At 43.1% G+C, this 18,007-nt stretch overlaps 2 protein-coding genes across 9 annotated transcripts in view; one reads left to right on the top strand and one right to left on the bottom strand.

The window, feature by feature from the left end:
* The window catches only part of DEGS2 (delta 4-desaturase, sphingolipid 2), a 33,063-nt gene extending 29,541 nt beyond the window's left edge, over window positions 1-3,522 (top strand). For both annotated transcript variants that reach the window (XM_079308213.1, XM_079308212.1), the window contains exon 3: window positions 1,268-3,522. In XM_079308213.1, the coding sequence (XP_079164339.1) occupies window positions 1,268-1,411 (144 nt within the window). In that variant the 3' untranslated portion in view covers window positions 1,412-3,522. The remainder of the gene's footprint in view (window positions 1-1,267) is intronic.
* A 2,482-nt stretch (window positions 3,523-6,004) lies between these two features.
* The window catches only part of EVL (Enah/Vasp-like), a 141,313-nt gene continuing 129,310 nt past the window's right edge, over window positions 6,005-18,007 (bottom strand). For 4 of the 7 annotated variants that reach the window (XM_079308181.1, XM_079308182.1, XM_079308179.1 and 1 more), the window contains 9 exons: window positions 16,087-16,313; window positions 15,298-15,419; window positions 13,861-13,921; window positions 11,840-11,906; window positions 10,489-10,555; window positions 10,334-10,396; window positions 8,093-8,159; window positions 7,658-7,715; window positions 6,005-6,607 (listed from right to left, as the gene is read on the bottom strand). In XM_079308181.1, the coding sequence (XP_079164307.1) occupies window positions 6,570-6,607; window positions 7,658-7,715; window positions 8,093-8,159; window positions 10,334-10,396; window positions 10,489-10,555; window positions 11,840-11,906; window positions 13,861-13,921; window positions 15,298-15,419; window positions 16,087-16,313 (770 nt within the window). In that variant the 3' untranslated portion in view covers window positions 6,005-6,569. The remainder of the gene's footprint in view (window positions 6,608-7,657; window positions 7,716-8,092; window positions 8,160-10,333; window positions 10,397-10,488; window positions 10,556-11,839; window positions 11,907-13,860; window positions 13,922-15,297; window positions 15,420-16,086; window positions 16,314-18,007) is intronic. The other 3 variants (XM_079308183.1, XM_079308184.1, XM_079308185.1) reach the window with 2 other exon arrangements.

The following is an 18,007-nucleotide window of genomic DNA, read 5'->3' as shown; positions in this document are numbered from 1 at the left end:
AATTGAATCTTCCATCTCCAGCACAGCAGTACCACACCAGGAGCACAAGGAGTGTGTAAGGGACAGAGGTAAAAGATCTTAATGACTCTTGTACATTATCCAGCTACTTCACAGAAAAGTATCTGCTAGGAGCCATACTAGCTTATAATTTAACTTCCACTGGAATTCTTACCTTTTCACAAACAGTCAAATGCTGTGTGAAGGTTCCACCATTACACCTTGGGTGGTGAAGAGACCCTCTTCTTGCACGACAACTTCTGTGTAACCCTTTCTCTCTTCACTGGAAGTCTGCACTGTGTTCAGTGTAGCTGGCTTTAAAATTCTGCAGGGTTTTTAAAGAGGGAAGTCATGCTGCTAGCAAGACAAACTACTCCATTCTAGAGCTTTGTTTGTCTAGAAGGTGGAGCTGCAATAAAACCATGCCCAAGCAGTTACGTGCAAGTGTACTATAGTTTAAAGATTTTGCTGCTTCATAAATGTCTTCAAAAAGCAAAGCCTCTAGTTGGAGCAGGAATAATAACTGATGAGTTGGGAATCCTCACTGTCTCCTGAACCTGCCAGCTTTAGAATCTCTTTGTCCTCTGGTTCTGGGCTAACTCACACTACAAGCACCACCCCAATGATGCACAATGCTTCTGTGATAACAATCTTAAGACTTGAGGAATTATGGCAGGGATTAAATTTTATTAGACTTGTGACCTAATAATGAATCTCATGGTATTTTTAATATCAGACTGAGGAGAACAGACCACCCCTGCAATTTTCTTTGCCTGCTGGAGGAACCCATCTCTTGGATTTGTATCATAGTAGCAGAATAGAGGGCAGAAAACAAAGTGTAGGCAAGGCTGGGTCTGTCATTTTCTCAGTTGTTAATTCTCTCTAACCCAGCACCCTCAACAGAATAATATTATGAGTGGCAAACAGGGCTTTAAATATAGTGTGCTGGAGTCTTGGCAATTGATAAAGTGGGTAAAGTATATAATTGTGGAGATCCTGCCACCTCTGAAATAAGACAAAATAGTTCTGACTGAAGGCAGCAATCTATTGTCTTTCAAATTATGACACTGTGAGGCAAAGCTTACATCAGGAATCTGCTAAGAAGTATCTAAATGTATTTATGTACATCTCATTTGGCTAAACTTCAGAAGCTCACAAGCAATAACAAGTAACTTCAGGTAGTGGCTGTGCTATCAGATCTGAATGTGAAGGCTGAAACACACCTGACTCTGTGCAGCCAAACAGCTCATTCTCTCTCTTCTTCTTCCAGGTGAAGAAGATTGCAGCAGAGTATTATGATAACCTCCCACATCACCAGTCCTGGATTCGAGTTCTGTGGGACTTTGTTTTTGATGACACTCTTGGTCCTTATTCAAGGGTTAAGAGACTGTGCAAGCTGGCAAAGGAGAGCTAACAGGGTAGCTCTGCCTGCTGCAGTGCTGTGCGTTTGTTCACTCCCATGACTCCTGTTTTCTGCAGAAATAGAAGGATCTCTGCGTGTGCTGAACTGAAGTTGGTGCATGCTGCTTATACATATGCACACCCAAGAGGATGGGTGTAGAAATGAAGCAATTTTAGACAATTGATGTATTTAATAAAGGATGTTTGCATATATAACCCTCAGAACTTAGATTAGAGTGAACTATGATTAGGTGAACCTTTGGTCCAGGCTTACAATTAACTTCCTGGGACACGTGCCTAGGCCTAAGTTTTAGCTTTTTCTGTGGGGGAGAATGTTTGTTGTGTGTTATGTGTGTGTGTAGTTCAGGACTGCTTTCTCTTGATGCCAGACTGGAGTAGATGCTCTGTGTGCACAGGACTGTGGAAGCAGGGAAGACTGGCATGCAGAAGTAAATGATACTCTCTGGAGAACACAAGGGTGCTTTTAGCTCAATGTCTTGTCTAATATCTTCTGATAACTGCTAATACTGGAAATTTTATATATGCAATGGAATATGTTGATATTTTTATACGCCTTTAATATTATTTTAGTAACTGCTGTTTGATCTTTATTCCAGGGCTTTGTCTAAACAGCTTCTGAATGAATTTCCATTCTTAGGATCTAATACTATTGCTAAATGACAGATCTGGACAGTGGCAAGGAAAAATCCTTTCTTTAGTCTTCCACCTTCTTCCTGATCAGCAGCATGGATGTGCCTCTGGAGGAACTGGGTGGTCCTTTCTCACTCAGCTTTTCAACAGTATTCATAACTTCATGTATCTCTCCCTTTTCCCTAATGTATGTCCTCTGGGGAAAGGAGAGGTTCTAGTTTTAATTTTTCCTTGCCAAGACTATTAGCATTCCTGGTCACCTTCCTTGGTCTCCTCTATATTACACCCCTTTCTGCATGGGAGTTAGGAGCATGTGTCAGTGAAGACATGGAGGTGTCTTCATGTTGATATTCATTCCTAACTGCTTTCAGAATAATGGCAGGGTTTTTTTTCTCTGTTATTCAAGGGGCACAACTTGACATTTGGGAAGCACATGATATTCCAGCTATTTAAAATTGCCACTGTACCTGGAACATGGAGATGGGGCATTTCTCTCTATCTCTTACTTGGTGCTATTGATATTAACCTTCACCTCTCATTTCTACCCACTGGCATACAAAAATCTTCCTGCCTGTCCTCTCCAGTAACAAACTTCTGGCTATCCTCAATAATTCTGTATCATCAAAAACCTTAATCAACATAACCTTTCTCCAAGCAGAACAATATCTTGGGAGTCAGGAATTCAGATGCCATCTAGTAAATTCCCTCTACCATAGAAAGCTGGCAAAATATTTTTGTCCTTACAAAGTGGTTAAAAGAGAGAAATTATATATATATAATTGCCCTATAACCCTCTAATAGTTTGGGTTTTTTCTTCTGGAAATCTATGGCTGTAACAAAGAAGAAGATTATTGTACAGCCTCATTAGTCCCTCAGGGTATGTGATTAGACCTGGAAGCCTTACTAAATTTCCTCACTAAACACAATTTTGTTCCTTCCTTCAGCAGCACTGGATCCAGTGAGCCAGTCTGTCTGTTCACAGACAGCTGAACTAACCTGCAGCAATTTGGGTTCCTCTTTCATTTCCTCATTCTCCATTTTTCTCACCCATGTGATTTTGGCAGTTGGGTAAATAAATATCCAGGCTTGCTCAGCAGATCAAAAACACGAGTTTATTCACCAATACTGTTCTGTGCTTTTGGATAAAAAGAGCAAGAATGGGGCTTCATCCAGCACTTCAGCCTTTACTTTCCTCTGTGATGAATGAACATACTTAAGACATTATACCCTAATTATTAAAGCTTCTTTTCTCCCAGAGGAAGAGGCCTTGGTGTGGGAACTTCTTTTGCATCATGATTACACTTTGTATCAGTGCTCATGTCAGGGAATTTCAGTTTTTTATTTACTTCAGATTTGCTGGCACTGTTATCACGTATTCAACTTCCCATGTCTTTACAGCTGTTCCTCAACTCTTTTGTCCAACTTAATAAGTTAATATAAAACCCACAATAAAGATTATGCTATCTTCCTCAATTTGACTGTTGTCCTTATCCTCTTTGATGAGTGACTTTATGCTGCAGCTCCTTTAGTCAGCTGTGTCATGATCCAGTCACCCACCTGCAGTGGACTACTAACCTCTCCTGGTACAGAGCCTCTGGTGTAAATGAGACAACCAGAACTGTCAGCTGCTTCTTCACCTGCCTCCCATCACTATTTCCATCATGGTCCCAACTTGCTTAGCCTGGGCAGCCCCACAGCCCTCCTGCTCAGCACTGTCCATCTCAGGACAGTGAGCTGAAGTGGCTGGAAGCCTGCAGATGTGCAATGTGAGCTGAGTTCCAGTGTGGGGGATGCTGCTGGAGCAGGCTGTGATCCTGCTCACTTTACTGCCAGTAAAGTTGGCACTAGAGGTTTTTTCAATTTTTATAACTACAGGGCATATGAGTCTAGGTTAAAAAGGTGTTAGAGCTATGTGTGGATTTATTCCTTTTGCTTAAAAATGGATTTAGATCTTCTTTATTGTTTGGGCACAGTAAGGCTCTGGCAAATAACTATGATAGGAAGGACTGGAGTGTTATGTCCCCTTAGATTTCTGCTGTGTAAGATGCCTGTGGCCTGCCCTGTTGCAGTGTCTCAACAAGCCCAGTATGAAAGGACACCCTTCTCTGCAGAGGCAGCTGGTAATCTGAATTACTGCCTGGGAGGAGAGAATCCTCTGGTAGTGCCACTACTGGAAATAAGCCACCTTGCACATCCCTGTCACTGGAGCTGCAGGCTGGGAACTGGCACAGGGCAGTGATAACAGGACTGCTGCCCTGGCCCTGTCAGCCAAGCTTAGCCTTCCACCCCACACACTCTGCTCCTGCTATTAAGTAGCCCTGTGCAAACTTCAGCTTGTTTCGTTGTAATTATATGAGGCCTGCAAAGGTAATTGAAGAAAGTAAAAAAATCCCATTAACAGCAGCTGGCTGATGTTAACACAAGGGCATGCCATATCCAAGCTGTGCAACATGGTTATTTCTGACCTTAGGCAGAATGCCACATTCCAAGGGAAAATGTGAACCATACCAAGCACCAACTTCCAGAACTTTAATTAGGATTACAGGGAGTTCCACAAAACAGATGTGATCTTGAGCAGCAGCAGTTTTGAAGAGTACTTGCTGTTACCAGGTATGTCATTAAATGGGCTTATCATTAGGAAATGCATGAGCTACTGTAAGAGATTTATGCAACAGAGCATTCTAATCTCTGCTGTTACTGATGCTTGTCCAGGTTCATACTGGGATGGCTCCTTCTTGTGGTCCTGGGGTTGCTGCAGTGTGGTGCACGTCAAGTGTGTGCCTGCTTTAGCTCCCATGTGGAAATCTTTATCCTGCTATTTAACCTCTTTTGCCTTCAGTTGGCATTAAACAGCTAATAAACATCAGTTTCAGTCTGGAGCTCAGTGTTGCATTAAACTCAGATTTCTTTCATATTTAATCTACAGCATAACCAAACTGAAAAAAAACCCTCCAAATTTCCAAGTATTTCCAAAAGGCATTTGGGTTGCTTTGAAGAGTGCTGAAGAACACCCCAAAACAACACAAGTAACATTTTGCAGCTGACTGCCAAACAGGACCCATCCTGCCTCCTCTCCTGGGTCCCCTGTCACAGGCTGGCTGTTCCTGCTGCCTGCTCCACCAGCAAGGGGACAATCACAGCCTCTCCGGGCTGCTGCATCAGGCTCTGCTCCCAAAACCAATCCTCAAGGCCTGGCTTTTAAAATAAAATCTTTATGGAAGCCTGAAGAAATGAAGGGAGCTTGGAAAACACTTGACAGATTTCAGTAGTTGAACTCCAATCCCTTGGCTTTTGCATGAGGTTCCCAGAAGATGCCAGGCACAGCTTGCACCAGACTAAGTCAAGCAGAAATTCCCAAGATTGTTCTGATGGGAAGAATGGCTGTAAAGGAAACAACTGCATAGCCTGGATGATATGACTGGCTATGCACTGTTAAGTGTTCAGTGTCCTGTACCAGTAAAGCTCAAGACCTGCACACCATTAACAAATTACTCCCCTTAAGTCCTTAGTCAGCAGTGCTGTGCCTGGGATTTCAGTCTGCATCCACCTAATACTTTTGGTAGCCTTGTTCTGCATAAATACCTCCTTTTTATTACTGCAAATCTGCAGGTGTGCAGGTAATGGGACCTGTGGCTTTTTTCAGTGGCAGCAGGAGATGTGGGACAGACATGGTGGTGTGAGAAGAGCCTGAAGCCACTGTCCTTCAGTCACTGGCAAGAAGTTGCTGAGGCTGTGGCAGCCTGGCTGCAGGATGTGGCTCAGCCAGTGGTGTCAGAGAAGGCAGAGCTGCTGCCATTGCAGCAGCACAGGACACTCAGGCTCCCTGCTCGTGCTCTGCAGTGCAGGAGGCACAGCTGCCACCCCACAGTGAGCCTCAGTCACCTTCCTCTCACCACCAAGTGACACGCAAGTGCAGGAGCTCAAGGGACAAATGAAACAAAGAAAGGCAGGGCCGTGTGGACAATAAACAGTTTATTACCAATATGAACACAGATACTGTGATGCACTGACGTACCATTTTTTAATATTGTGATAACTCTGAGACAAAGAACTTGTTGGCCGACAACTAAACATGTCTCTTTCTTCTGGTGATGCCTCAATACATTTCTGTTGGCAAAGGATCTTCATTTACATTGCAGACTACTAGTAAAATTACTTTGAAGTCATCTATCAAAAGCAAATGGTTCACATGTGTTCTTATCTACTACTAAAAAGAAAGGTAATACATTTAAATAAGCAAATACAAAATACAAAAAAGGCTGACAAATCCAATGTGCAGTGTCAGATGAAATCTAAAAAATCCAGAATTTAAAATTTAATAATCTTTAGATTAAGACTTGTAAAATGAAGCGAATCCAAGGCAGCAGCAAGCTTCAAAGTGTGCTGAGTCTGCTAATAAAAAGGGTGTAAGAACAAAGACAGTGCCGGTGTCCTCTGTCACCATCTTGCATGACCTTGGTACACTTAGAAATGATCCAATCTTGCTAGCATTCTGAGTACCGTCCAAGTGCTTTCAATCATTATGTTGTACTGATCCTACTCAACTCCTGCCGTATGGCTGGAAAAGCAAAGCACAAAGTCAGTGCATGCTGTCCATGCAGTGGGATGGAAAACGCTCAGTACAGAGAAGAGTAACGCTGCTAAAAGGATGAGTGGAGGGTAAAAGGATGAGTAAGGGTAAGCAGTCAGCTGCTGGCTTGCAAACTGCAGTGCTACTGTAAGAAGTTGCACCTGTGGTGTATGTGAATGCCTTATTTTGCACTGGGATGAACTAGGGAGGCTCTGAGGACCAAGCTGCTGGGACAGTAGCGTATGGACAAGGGTCTCTCCAACTGCAAACTGCCTCGAGGATTTGTAAGCACACAGATCTAGGGCAAGGGCACAGGGAATGGATTTTAGCTGTTTCACAGTCTCCTCTTTTTCCCCTTCCCTGTGAATCTAAGGTGGGGAGTGCAGGGTGTGGACATGCATCTTCGTATGCCCTAATGTGGCCTTCAGATGGGGAATTTTGCTGTGCATTTCAATGATGGCTCTGAAAAACACCTTCAGGTGTAAACTGCAAAGCAATTTATAAAAATGTACTGATACATTTAGTACAGCTGCTGTACTTTTCAGTATATTATAAGAATATGTGGCTAATTTGGAAAGTCGTAATCGAATGAAGGTCAGAAGTAACTCTTCAAGCATAGGAAACCTACAGAAGATTTTTGGGAAGGATTTTCAGTTAGCTTCCTTTGTGCCCTCCTCATCCCAGACCTGTGTTGCCAGCAAGTTACAAGTGATTTCACGCTTGCTGATTGTGATAAATTGATGTGCCATGGGCTACAGGCAGGCCCTTTCACACCCTCCCACCTGTGAGGAACACCAGCCAGCAAATTTCTCATAGGCTGGTGGTAAAAATGCTCATCAACAGCATAATAAAGGATGTAAAAGCAGTGTTATGGTCAGAGCTCAGATAAGGTAGATGCTTATTCTTCAAATGTGTGTATAAATCAGAGCTGTTCAGAGAAGTCTGAAAACACCAGGGAACTCTCTGCAGTTCCTATCATCTTATCTATGGAAAATTAGTCATAAAGATGAGAAAAATAATAATTTTTCTCTTTCTTACCATCAATTATCTCCTCTTTCACTTTGTGTAACTCTCTTACAACTTCCTCCAATATTTCCTGATGAGACAAAACACAAGTCAGCTGCTCAGAATTTCCTTCTAACTGGTGGAAGAAAAGGCAAGTTTAACACGGCTGTGCTTGTCCCCCACCTCCACTGCTGGTCAGAGCCTAGCACTACTAACAGCTGTGTCTGCACTCCCAGGCACGGATGCAGAAGATGCTGGCATTTTTACTTGCACATTCCTGTGCAGACATAATGATGAAATAGCAGTGAGATTGTGCTCTCTTGCTGCTCACCAGCTAGCCCTTCTCTAGGCACCTAGTTATAGAGGAAACCAGAAGACTGAACAGCTGTTTTGCTTGTACAGCGCATGCATGGGGGAAAATGGGTAGCTTGCCAAATCTCTAAAAGTGCAAATGACATTTTCACTCACCTGTTTCATCCGATCAAAGTCTAAGGCATCCATAGCCACATCATTGCTGCTGCTCACTGGCTTCATCCTTGAGAAATGGAAGAAAATCACAAAAAAGCCAGTCAGTTCCCTGCAGTGTGTGCTAAGCTGCACCCACCTGATGATGTGCATGAAATCCACCCCAGAGCAGGAGCACCTGTGTTCAAGTGCTGGACAGGAGGGTCCCTGCTGTGCTGCTCAAGAACATTTGGCAGCCAGAGAGCAGCACTGCTCCTGTATGCACAATCCGACCCTCAAAGATGCTGTGAATGTTTTTTTCTTTTTTTTTTTGGTGCTGGGAATCTCAACAATTTCAGATTAGAAAATGCTGAGGGGATAAAGCCTGTTAAACACTGTGTTTTATTACAGCATTTGCACTTTGCAAGCTACATGTCTGGTTTTCTCTCAGACCCTTTTCTATACAGCAGCCCTGTCCTGGTAACCTAGGCTTTCACTGGATGCTAAAGTAATAGTAGATTACAACTTAGAAAAATATTATTGGGAAAATAATAACCCAGTAATCCTTTCCTTGGAAAACCTGAATGACTCAGGTGTGGCTTGTTAGTAGTGTTATGTATCACAGTGTTTTTTTATTGACTCAGAAGCACAACCAGTCTGGCTTTAATGGCTGGTGCACCTCAGTGTTAACAGTCCTTCTGAATGGTATTAGTGGGCTGAGCCATGATGACATCTGATAAAATAAATTAAGGAACCAGAAGCTATTTACTTTTCTCTTTTAATCAGTAACTCTAAAACATTTAAAAAACTAACCATGCTATGCAAAGGCTTCAAATAACTTTGCCATCAGCTTTGAGCCCAAACTGGGGGCTGGTGGAGATGCTGCTGCTCCTGAGGGCAGCAACCCTTCCTTGGGAAATCTTGCAACCCTTCCTTGAAAATCCTGACATGTGTCCTACCATCTCACATCTAATGGAGTTAAGAAAGATCCAAATGCCATCAGACTGATCAGGAATGGAAACAGGTCACCATGGAGAGCTTTAGAAACCCACCCTGCTTCCCCCACAGAAGTTTTTGAAGCAAGCACTACTACTGCTGAGACTACTTCAGCTGCTAAACTAGGAAAGCAATTTTTCCCCCTGAACTCCTCCTCTTGGGATGCAATGCCATTATAGAAGATAGATATTGAAATGTGGTGGCTGCTTTAAACAGCCCACGTTTCATTCCTGTTTGCAAGGAGGGAGAATAGTCTTTTTTTTTATCTATTTGAAGCTCTTGTGTTTCCTAGAACCAACATGTTTCACTGGTTTTAGGTGAGCTGGAAAAATGATATTTTGCTGTAGTAACACTGATGCATCCCTCTGAATGTTTGGGCAGAACATGTTACAGTATTTTTAACAAAGCAAGTATGTGCAGATAGTTGCCACTGGCAACTTATCTCTCCCCAGACTATCAGCACTGTTGTATACCTAACAATGTAAAATAAGGAACATCTCTTTGCAGTAAACACTGAAGATTTATAAGCCTGTGCTCTACCCCTTATTCATCTTATCCATCTCACTGTCCAGTAACAATGGGTGGTGCTGGACCAGCACGGGCAGCAAGCCTCTCTAGCTGTCCAACATCAAACTTAATCTCTGTGACTGAAAACAAGGGTGCTGATCCTGAAACCTGGATATGCTGACTGACAGGACTTCTGGAGTACTACTTCAGGTTTCTTGGTTTTTGACACCTGCTGGTTTTTGTACCCCATGTGTCTGAAAGATCTATCTGTGGTGGAGTTTTTTTACATCTTGATTTTATTACCAGGCTTCACTCTGCACCCACTGCAGTTGCTTGGGTAGAAGAATAATTTCCCTTATCCCAGCTGCAAGCTCTTCAGATAATTTCTGCTTTGCTTTTTAATTTCTGCAGAGGTTGGGCAATGAAAGCTTTGCCTATTGTCAGGGTCACCATGACCCTGCTGTAGAAAGATGGTCCAAAACAAAACAAACACATGGCACAGCACTGCCAGACCCATGTCTATGACTCAAACACACACAGAGATGGTGTAAGGGCTGGTACATCTGTAATGCCCATGTGAGCAGGGGGCTGTTTCCATGGAACAAACCTCTGATAGCACCTTCACCCTCTGTGCAGCAACAGACAAAGCAGATTGCAAGAGAATGAATAAAAGGCATGGCAGAAGACAAACACCAGTGCTGAGTGATGGGATGAGCCAAAGGACAAGCCAAGACAGTTAAGAAGCCAGGCATCAGCCAGTACCTAGAAGACACGTGGGATTGTGTGGGGGTCTTAGCTTCACAGCTCTTCACCATTGATGGATTTCTACAGCAATGGAATGAAACGAGACATGAGTCGTGCGTGTGCCACAGGGACAGCATGACCATCCCCAGCCCAGGACACCCCATGCAGCTCACCTGGAAAGTAATGAAGATACAGGCTTCTCAACAGAATTGCTCCTTTCCCATGGCTTCTTCCCAGACTCTGAAAAACAAGCATGGAAAGTTAGTTTATTATTTTTGCTCTAAAAATAAAAATATCCTGAAGTTGCTTGTCTTATACAGCTGCTTTCATTCAGTGTGGATGAGTGACTTAGGAAAGAACCAGGAAAATGAGATTGCTGAATGAGTGCATTTGCCTACATTATTGGGAAAGCATTAGCAAAAACCTGCTTAGTGATCCCTTTAATTAGGGACCACATAGTTAAACAATACTAAAAAGAAATGGGACTGGAATAGTAGGAGGAAAAGCATAAATAATTTCTATTAGGAAATACAGGCTAATTGCTGCAAGGCTTACTTTATTCAGAACCATATTTATTTATAGTTTAAATTAAGAAGTCTTAGGTTTTTTGTCTGCATAGTTGGCAGAAAATGTGGGTGTATGTAAAAAAAGGGCAGTAGGACCCCACTATGCAAATCTCTACAGAGAATTTATTTAATGTTGTGTACACTTCTAACTCACAGAACACTCCCAAAAAGCTTGTTGCTGAAAGTGCTATCATCCCAGTCTTCTCCTAAAATGAACTGTAGCAGAGATTTGACAACTTTATACACAAGGATTTGCTCCTCTGTGAGGTCCTAAAAAGCCTTTTAAAAGAATTACAGGCACTCCCAGGAAATCTCTAGATCTCATTTACATACACCTTTCTGCAGCCTTCCTCCCCTTCCCTTGCAAAGCACACAAGTTATGGCTTTGTTCCAAAAGGAAGCTGGAATGGTTAAATAGTCATTCCCTTGGGAGAGGTTTCTCTCAGCATGTGTGAAAGCCAAGACTGACACAGGGACGAATGTGAGTGCTTGCAGCTCATCTACTCAGACAGTTATTTCAATTAGTTGTAGGAATAACAATTTCATCTAGGAACTCTCAGGATCAGCCTTACTGCAACAAACTATTAGATTAAGGAAGAATAGCAGTTTGATATCCAAACCCCAGCTGTATAGATCAGGACCACACAACTATAGATCAGGATCTGCACAACAAAAAGTAAAGTAATACAGCTTTTTTCTCTTAAAAGATTTAGGTGTGTAATGTTGAAGACACAGATCCTCAGCTACATGTCTAATTAAACTGTCTTACAATTTTCTTGACTGAAGCATATAATTTCTTGCTGAGTACAGTTTTTAAAAGAATAGGTATTTGGGAATTTTTCTGTTAGTTACTGCTGTTGCACTCAGAAGGCGGACAGTGAATCCAGAGTCTAGAGGTGGTGAAGAAGACTAGATTAAAAAGACAACTATAATGCCAGTAGTTCAACTTAATTAATACCTGATGAATTTTGCTGCTGCTGGGCAGAGCCTCGTGTACTGGTTGAAGGAGAGGTGCTAGCATCATCCTACAAAGAGAAAAACAGGACATTACTGAGTTTTGGGGATGAAGTGCAGAATCCTCTTCTCTGGAGACAGCTGCAGCACATATGGACCAAAAGCAAGTTTCCTCCTTGTCCAACAGACTCTGCTGCCAAGGTATGGGCTAGAGGCCATTTAAACTTCAGCTTTTCTCACACTGGATGGCAGAATACATCCTTTTTATTTTAATGTGGACACTTTTCCATGATTACTCAATCACTCTTATTTCTATATACCCAACAAGGTGAAACCATGCTGAAGTGCTGTCTGTTGTTGCCTCAATACAAACCATGCATTTCCCAAATTTAGAAACTCTCTGAGATGTGGGAACCAAGCCACCTAAAGGAACAGTTGCTCACATCTCATTCTTTCACCCCAGGACAGCTACCAGCACCAGAGAGAGGAGTTCAGATACTAACAGAAGTTAACTAAATCAATCAGTACTCCTCTTAAGTAGAAGACTAAACACTTCATCAGAGATTTGTCTTTTATCTTGGGTTTATGTGTGACAGATCATAAACCATTCATCCATATATTTGGCACTACAGTATTATCTAGCAACCCTCAAAACATACTCAGGCAAAGCATCAGCTCTGCATTGTAAAATGGAATTGCACACAGTTTGAAAGAGGATACCCTGAACACGAAATATACTCAAGACACAAACAGATGCTCTCTAAAATACTTTTCTAAACAGATCAGTGCTATTGAAATGTTTGATTTGGGATATAAACTAATGTAGAGTTTCAAGGAGAGAGAATAAGGGGCAGAAAGTAGAGGCTGGTAAGTTAGAAGCTAAATGGTGCCTTTCATCTTCAAGTGCACGGTTCAAAACCAGCTCTGGGGCAAGATTAAGAGCAATGGTTGCATAGCGGGTTCAACAGGCAAATTCCATGCTTGAAGCATGCCTTGGGGAACATGCAAAAATAGCTGCTTTTCTCCCTAAACAGTGAAAAGTGCTTATTCCTGCTCTTCCTACAAACCTTTTTGCTTGGGGCAAGACCTAGATTGTTTTAATGGATTTCCTACTGAACAGCTTTGTCTTTGGAGAGAACATCTCTATGCTAGCAATCAGAGGCACACAGGATGCTTTATGACCTTGCAGCTGTGGCAAAAAGCCTTCATGAGGATAGTGGCTAGCAACAGGAATCAGCCTGGAAAAGCATCACACTGGAAATGACACAGTGCAAATCCTGCCCTCTCCTAGAACAGGAGAGATCTTAACAGTTTAAGAGGTAAAAAAGTGTTTTCATCTGCATGTTGGACTCAAAATTGTTGCATCAAGTTCAATCTACAGACTGATTCAAATAAAATCACTTGTATAATTGCTTTTGTGGAAGAGAAATTAATCAAAGTTCCCCAAAGTTTTCCAAATTCTATCTCAGTTTAGTGTAGCTATGATGGACACATATTTTGACTTCTGTGTGATCTAATGGTTAAATACACTGTTTCCCCTTTCTCCACCAGGCATGTTCTCTGTGCACTCTGGGGTCTGAAGTGAGCTGATTCTTGCCTTGCTTAGAGGTTGGCAATCCATATTACACTGCGGGGCTGATGGTCCACTTCAGCTTAGCTCAAACCTCAAATATAAAAATAAGAAAGCTGAACTTTATTTCAAGTTAACTTGCCAGAAGGTTCAATGCACCTTCCTACACAGCAAGAATCTCCTGTTCCCTAAAACACTGGGATTAGACCATGAAACAGAGCTCATAAACCTGGTTTAGACAATACCTCTCCTATGAATAAAGCAGCTGTTCTTGTTTATAGGGTGCTGTTCCCAGGAAAGTGGCAGCAGTTACATTTGGCTTTGGATTGAATGTGCACATCCACTCCTAAATCAACACTGCTTGTTACTGCCTGCCAGTGACAAAGTGACACAGTGAATGAGCACTTTGGCTTACAAGGAATCTGCAAGAGCACAACAGGGAGTGTTTCACTTACATTTTGGCTTTCCTCTTCCTTTTTGTCAGCTGGCTTGTCTGACTGCGACGCTGCTTTCCTCCTGTGCAAAGGAACAGCAGATAGAACATGGTCAACCTCTAGAAACAATCCTCACAGGAAGACTGATTCAGGCTTTGGTGGGAGTTACTATTTGTTTAGCTCATCCCAGAGAACATAACAATGGCTGGATGCCTTTGGTTGTGCAGGGTGAAAAATCCAGATCCCAGTGATACAACTCAGGGAGAGGGGCAATATTATGAGGTGGTGATTAACAGGGTCTGCAACGTGCAGAGCATAAGGAAATGTGAGGAAACAGGGAGGAAGTGAAGCTGAGTATGAAACTAACTAGGTGAGAAAAGGATGGCTTCTCTCCAGGGTTCAGGAATTCCTGGGTCCTACACAGGAGGAACAACTCAGCCCCTATCAGGGGTTTCTGAGGACCAGCCCTGCCCACAGCAGGTGGCTCAGTGAGTATTGCAGTGATGACACTGCTCTCAGCCAGCTCCAGTGTCAGTTTGTCACCTGCCCTATATCCCACATCCCTGATCCTGCATAGAGAAAGGGCTGTAGCAGTGCTCCCACATGACAGGAAAACTGTAAAACAAGTCCACTGTCACTGGGAGAGATCAGGCACCATTTCTGCTCAGCCAAGACCCCTTCTAACTTCCAGGGTGGGGAAGCCCTGGCTGGAGACCAGGAATCAGGAAACCAGCCCACACGCCTGGTTTTCAAGTGCCTTTGGTGAACAAAAGATTATTTTTGTCTCAAAACCACTTCAAAGGCAGAAGAGTTCTTGAGCTCTGTAGTGCCAGAAGCAGCAGTGTTGGTGCTGCCTACAGAAGCTGAGTGAGGACCTGAGACCCACACTCGTTTCTGCTTCCCAAGGAGTGGCAAAGAGCTGTAATCCATCCACTGGGGAAACTGGACATGACAGTAAACAAAGATGTTGGTTGTGTATTTTTGAAAAATGCCTGGCAAAACTTCTTGGGCATTTTTAGAGTGTTGTGTATTTATTTAATACTTTTCAATGGATTACCTTCACAGTTCATTTTCAGAATTTCTTCTGAAATGAACAGGACACAGAGTGAAGTTGAAATCAGATCTTTTTGAGTCTTTATACTAAGACAACATCATTTAAAAACTCCATCTCTGTGCACTCTACAACTGTACTTACCCTTCATTATTTTATTCATCATTTCCTTTCACTATTTGCTAGTTTAAAAAATTTAGGTCTAAAAATATAGCATCTGACACTAGGAAAAGGCAGCTGAATTTCCAGCCTTTCACACAAAAAGTTGGGCGATACTGGTGACCAACATCAATGCAGGACCTGCCAAATTGCAAGGAAACACCTACTGCTAACCACAAAAATGACAGCACCTTCTTCCACAATTTGCTGCAGATCTCATGGGGCTTACTTGAGGTGTAAGTACAAACCTTTTTGCCAGTAATTTATTCATTTCTTCCATTAGTCCTCCTCCGCCTCCTCCGCTACTTGTTCGATTGGCATCGCTCTTAGAGACCCCACTGGGGCTGGACCCTCCTGAACCATCTTCTGGCTTAAGAGGGACATCAAGATTGGAATTAATGAAAGGTTTGCTTTACAACCACACCCTTAATGACTAGCTCTCCCAAGTGTTAGAAACAGCCATCCTGTTCCTAACAATCACTGACCAAAACCAGAGATGGGATGTGTTCTGCCTTGGGAAGAAAACCCACAGGTATATTACTAAAACCAAGACAGATCTGGGTGATGCAAATAGATGGGCAAATGATTAAAAACCCACAGTGCTGCTTGTTATATAATAATTATAATTATGTTTATGCATTGTTAAGCAACCCTTACCTAAGTAGGCAGCTACTGACCAGGCTTCAACAATCTACACTGGTTTTTTGTAAGTATAATGTAGTTTTTAAACCACTTAAAACAAGTGAAAACACTAACACATAGTACAGTGGTGGACTGCGTGGAAGTAATGAAATCCTGGCAGTGTGAGGTCACAGCCATTTGTTAACTCATACCTTCTGAAGAGCTTAAACTCTACCCAACATTTCCCGCTCAGCTTTATTTGAACCGCAGAATCACATTTAGGAGTTCACCCAATGGCCAGCTGCAGCGCGTTTCATCGTGACTCCCTCTGGGTGTGCAGCCTGCTAGACCGAGCTGTGCCAGCCTTTCCCGCAGCAGAGAAGAGCCCGTGGGGCGCGCCAGGGCCCCCTCCTTACCCGCTGGACTCTCCTCAGTTTGGCACCAGCCAGAGCTGCTGCGAGCCCTGACACTGACCCATCTTCGGCGCCCGCGCCCTGGCCGGCTCCGGCCGGCAGCGGCGGCGGCGGCGGCGGCGCGGCGCCCATGGGCGGCGGGGGCACCGGCGGCGGCGGCGGCGGCGGGGGCCCCCCCGATGAGGCGGGGATCACAGCAGCACTGGGGTGGCCAGGTGGAAGTGCTGGGCCTGAAATGCAGAGAACAGGAGTTAGAGTGAAGCACGATCTCCCCCAGCCCATAGACAAGGTGACGCTCCCACTCCCAGCGCCGTGGCGTGACTCCAGTGGTCACTGTGCATGTGAAGAATGGGAAGAGGTGCTTCATCGGTGTCAGCTACAGCTGTGTGCTCCTGAGAGACCCTGTCACTGACAGTCTTCTCCCTCCTCTTCTCCCTGGCTGGGCTAGCGTTTCATTCTGGATCAGAATCAGAACACAGACAATGCTTCCCAATTCACATTCTTCTGCTTCTCCCACATTATCTCTATATGGCGATAATAAACTCCACGGACTTTGGCTTACATCACCTTTTCAGGAGAATTATGGGCCACAGTGACACACCCTCCTTTCTATCACACAGATGTGTGGCCTGAGCCAGTTTTGCAGAATAACCAGGGGAGACTCCAGCTCCAGGTATCCTGATGTTCTGCAAAACTCTCAGCAGCAGCCTGTTGGAAGGGCTGATGGTGGTAACTCCACTGCAGTGTTTCACCCGTCTGTAACAGGTCAGTTTAACAAATACACCCCCCCCAAGGGTATTTCCCCACGTGGATTCTGTCAGAACAGGCTGCTCTTGGTATGTATTCACAGCTTCAGCTGTTCAGTAAGTGTTACTTTGAAAGACAGGTGAGTTTTGACTGAGAAACATTTGGAAACCATATTTAACATTAACAGCTTGTTTTTCTTCTTATCTAGGTTTTCTTAAAATACTGACTTATTTCTGTGGTTACTTCTGCCATTATTTCACACTCCCAATTCCATTCTTGAAATGAACCATAGCTGCTATTAGAAATACTTTAAACATTTCAAGCCCTCTTTCGTTCATGAACATAATAGCTGGTAATTCATTGTGGGTACATTTAATTGTAACTGCAAAACTACACCCACCTAATTAGAGGGCAGCCTCAGGCAAAAATTGAACTGAGTCAAAATAATGGAGTGATGTGAGTTTAAAATAACTTTATTGAACTAAGTGGATTTCAAGGACTTACATCAGCTAAAGGACCTGAGTGGTTACAGTAATACTTTTAGCAGAAAGTAAAAGGAAATGTCTTAATTTTCTTCCTTTTCTAGGCACACTTTAGCATTCTATGTGGTTATAAACCTGAACAGATCCAAGTCACAAAACATATGCTCTGAATTGCAAATAGGCATTGCTTGCAGATTGTTGTCACTCTGCAGGCTTTAGATAGGCACAAGAAATCAAGACCATATACAAAAAGGGCCTTCAATGAGAAGGGTTTGCTAGAATAGCTACAGTATCAAGCCTACTACTATAAAAGCAGTGAATACCAGAATAATTTCTTGAATTAAATAATTGCACAACCACAGGAGATTCTGGGTATCCTAAACAAAATCCGTGAAACTATGTTTCACTGGTAACAGAAAGAAACACCACTTAACAAAGAGAGCAAAAATCACAACCTCTCCCAGAATTCCTACACAGATAAGAAACCTACTGCAGACCTGGAGCTTCAGAAGAGCCCATCTGCTGTGTTTGGACCAGCTGAAAATAGGTCCTATATGAAGGTCTTTGAAACAATTTGACTCTGCTGAATGACAAAAATCTCTATCTGGGATAATACAGTAGGAATATGCAGTGCAACAATCCAGTTACAGGGTCCTGGATCTGTAATTGTTACTTTTTGCCTGGTCCCTGGACCA

This window comes from Erithacus rubecula (genome assembly GCF_903797595.1).
Source record: "Erithacus rubecula genome assembly, chromosome: 6".
Classification (NCBI taxonomy): Eukaryota; Metazoa; Chordata; class Aves; order Passeriformes; family Muscicapidae; genus Erithacus; species Erithacus rubecula.
Note: the sequence above shows the minus strand (reverse complement) of the source record. Positions and strands in the feature narration are given on the sequence as shown.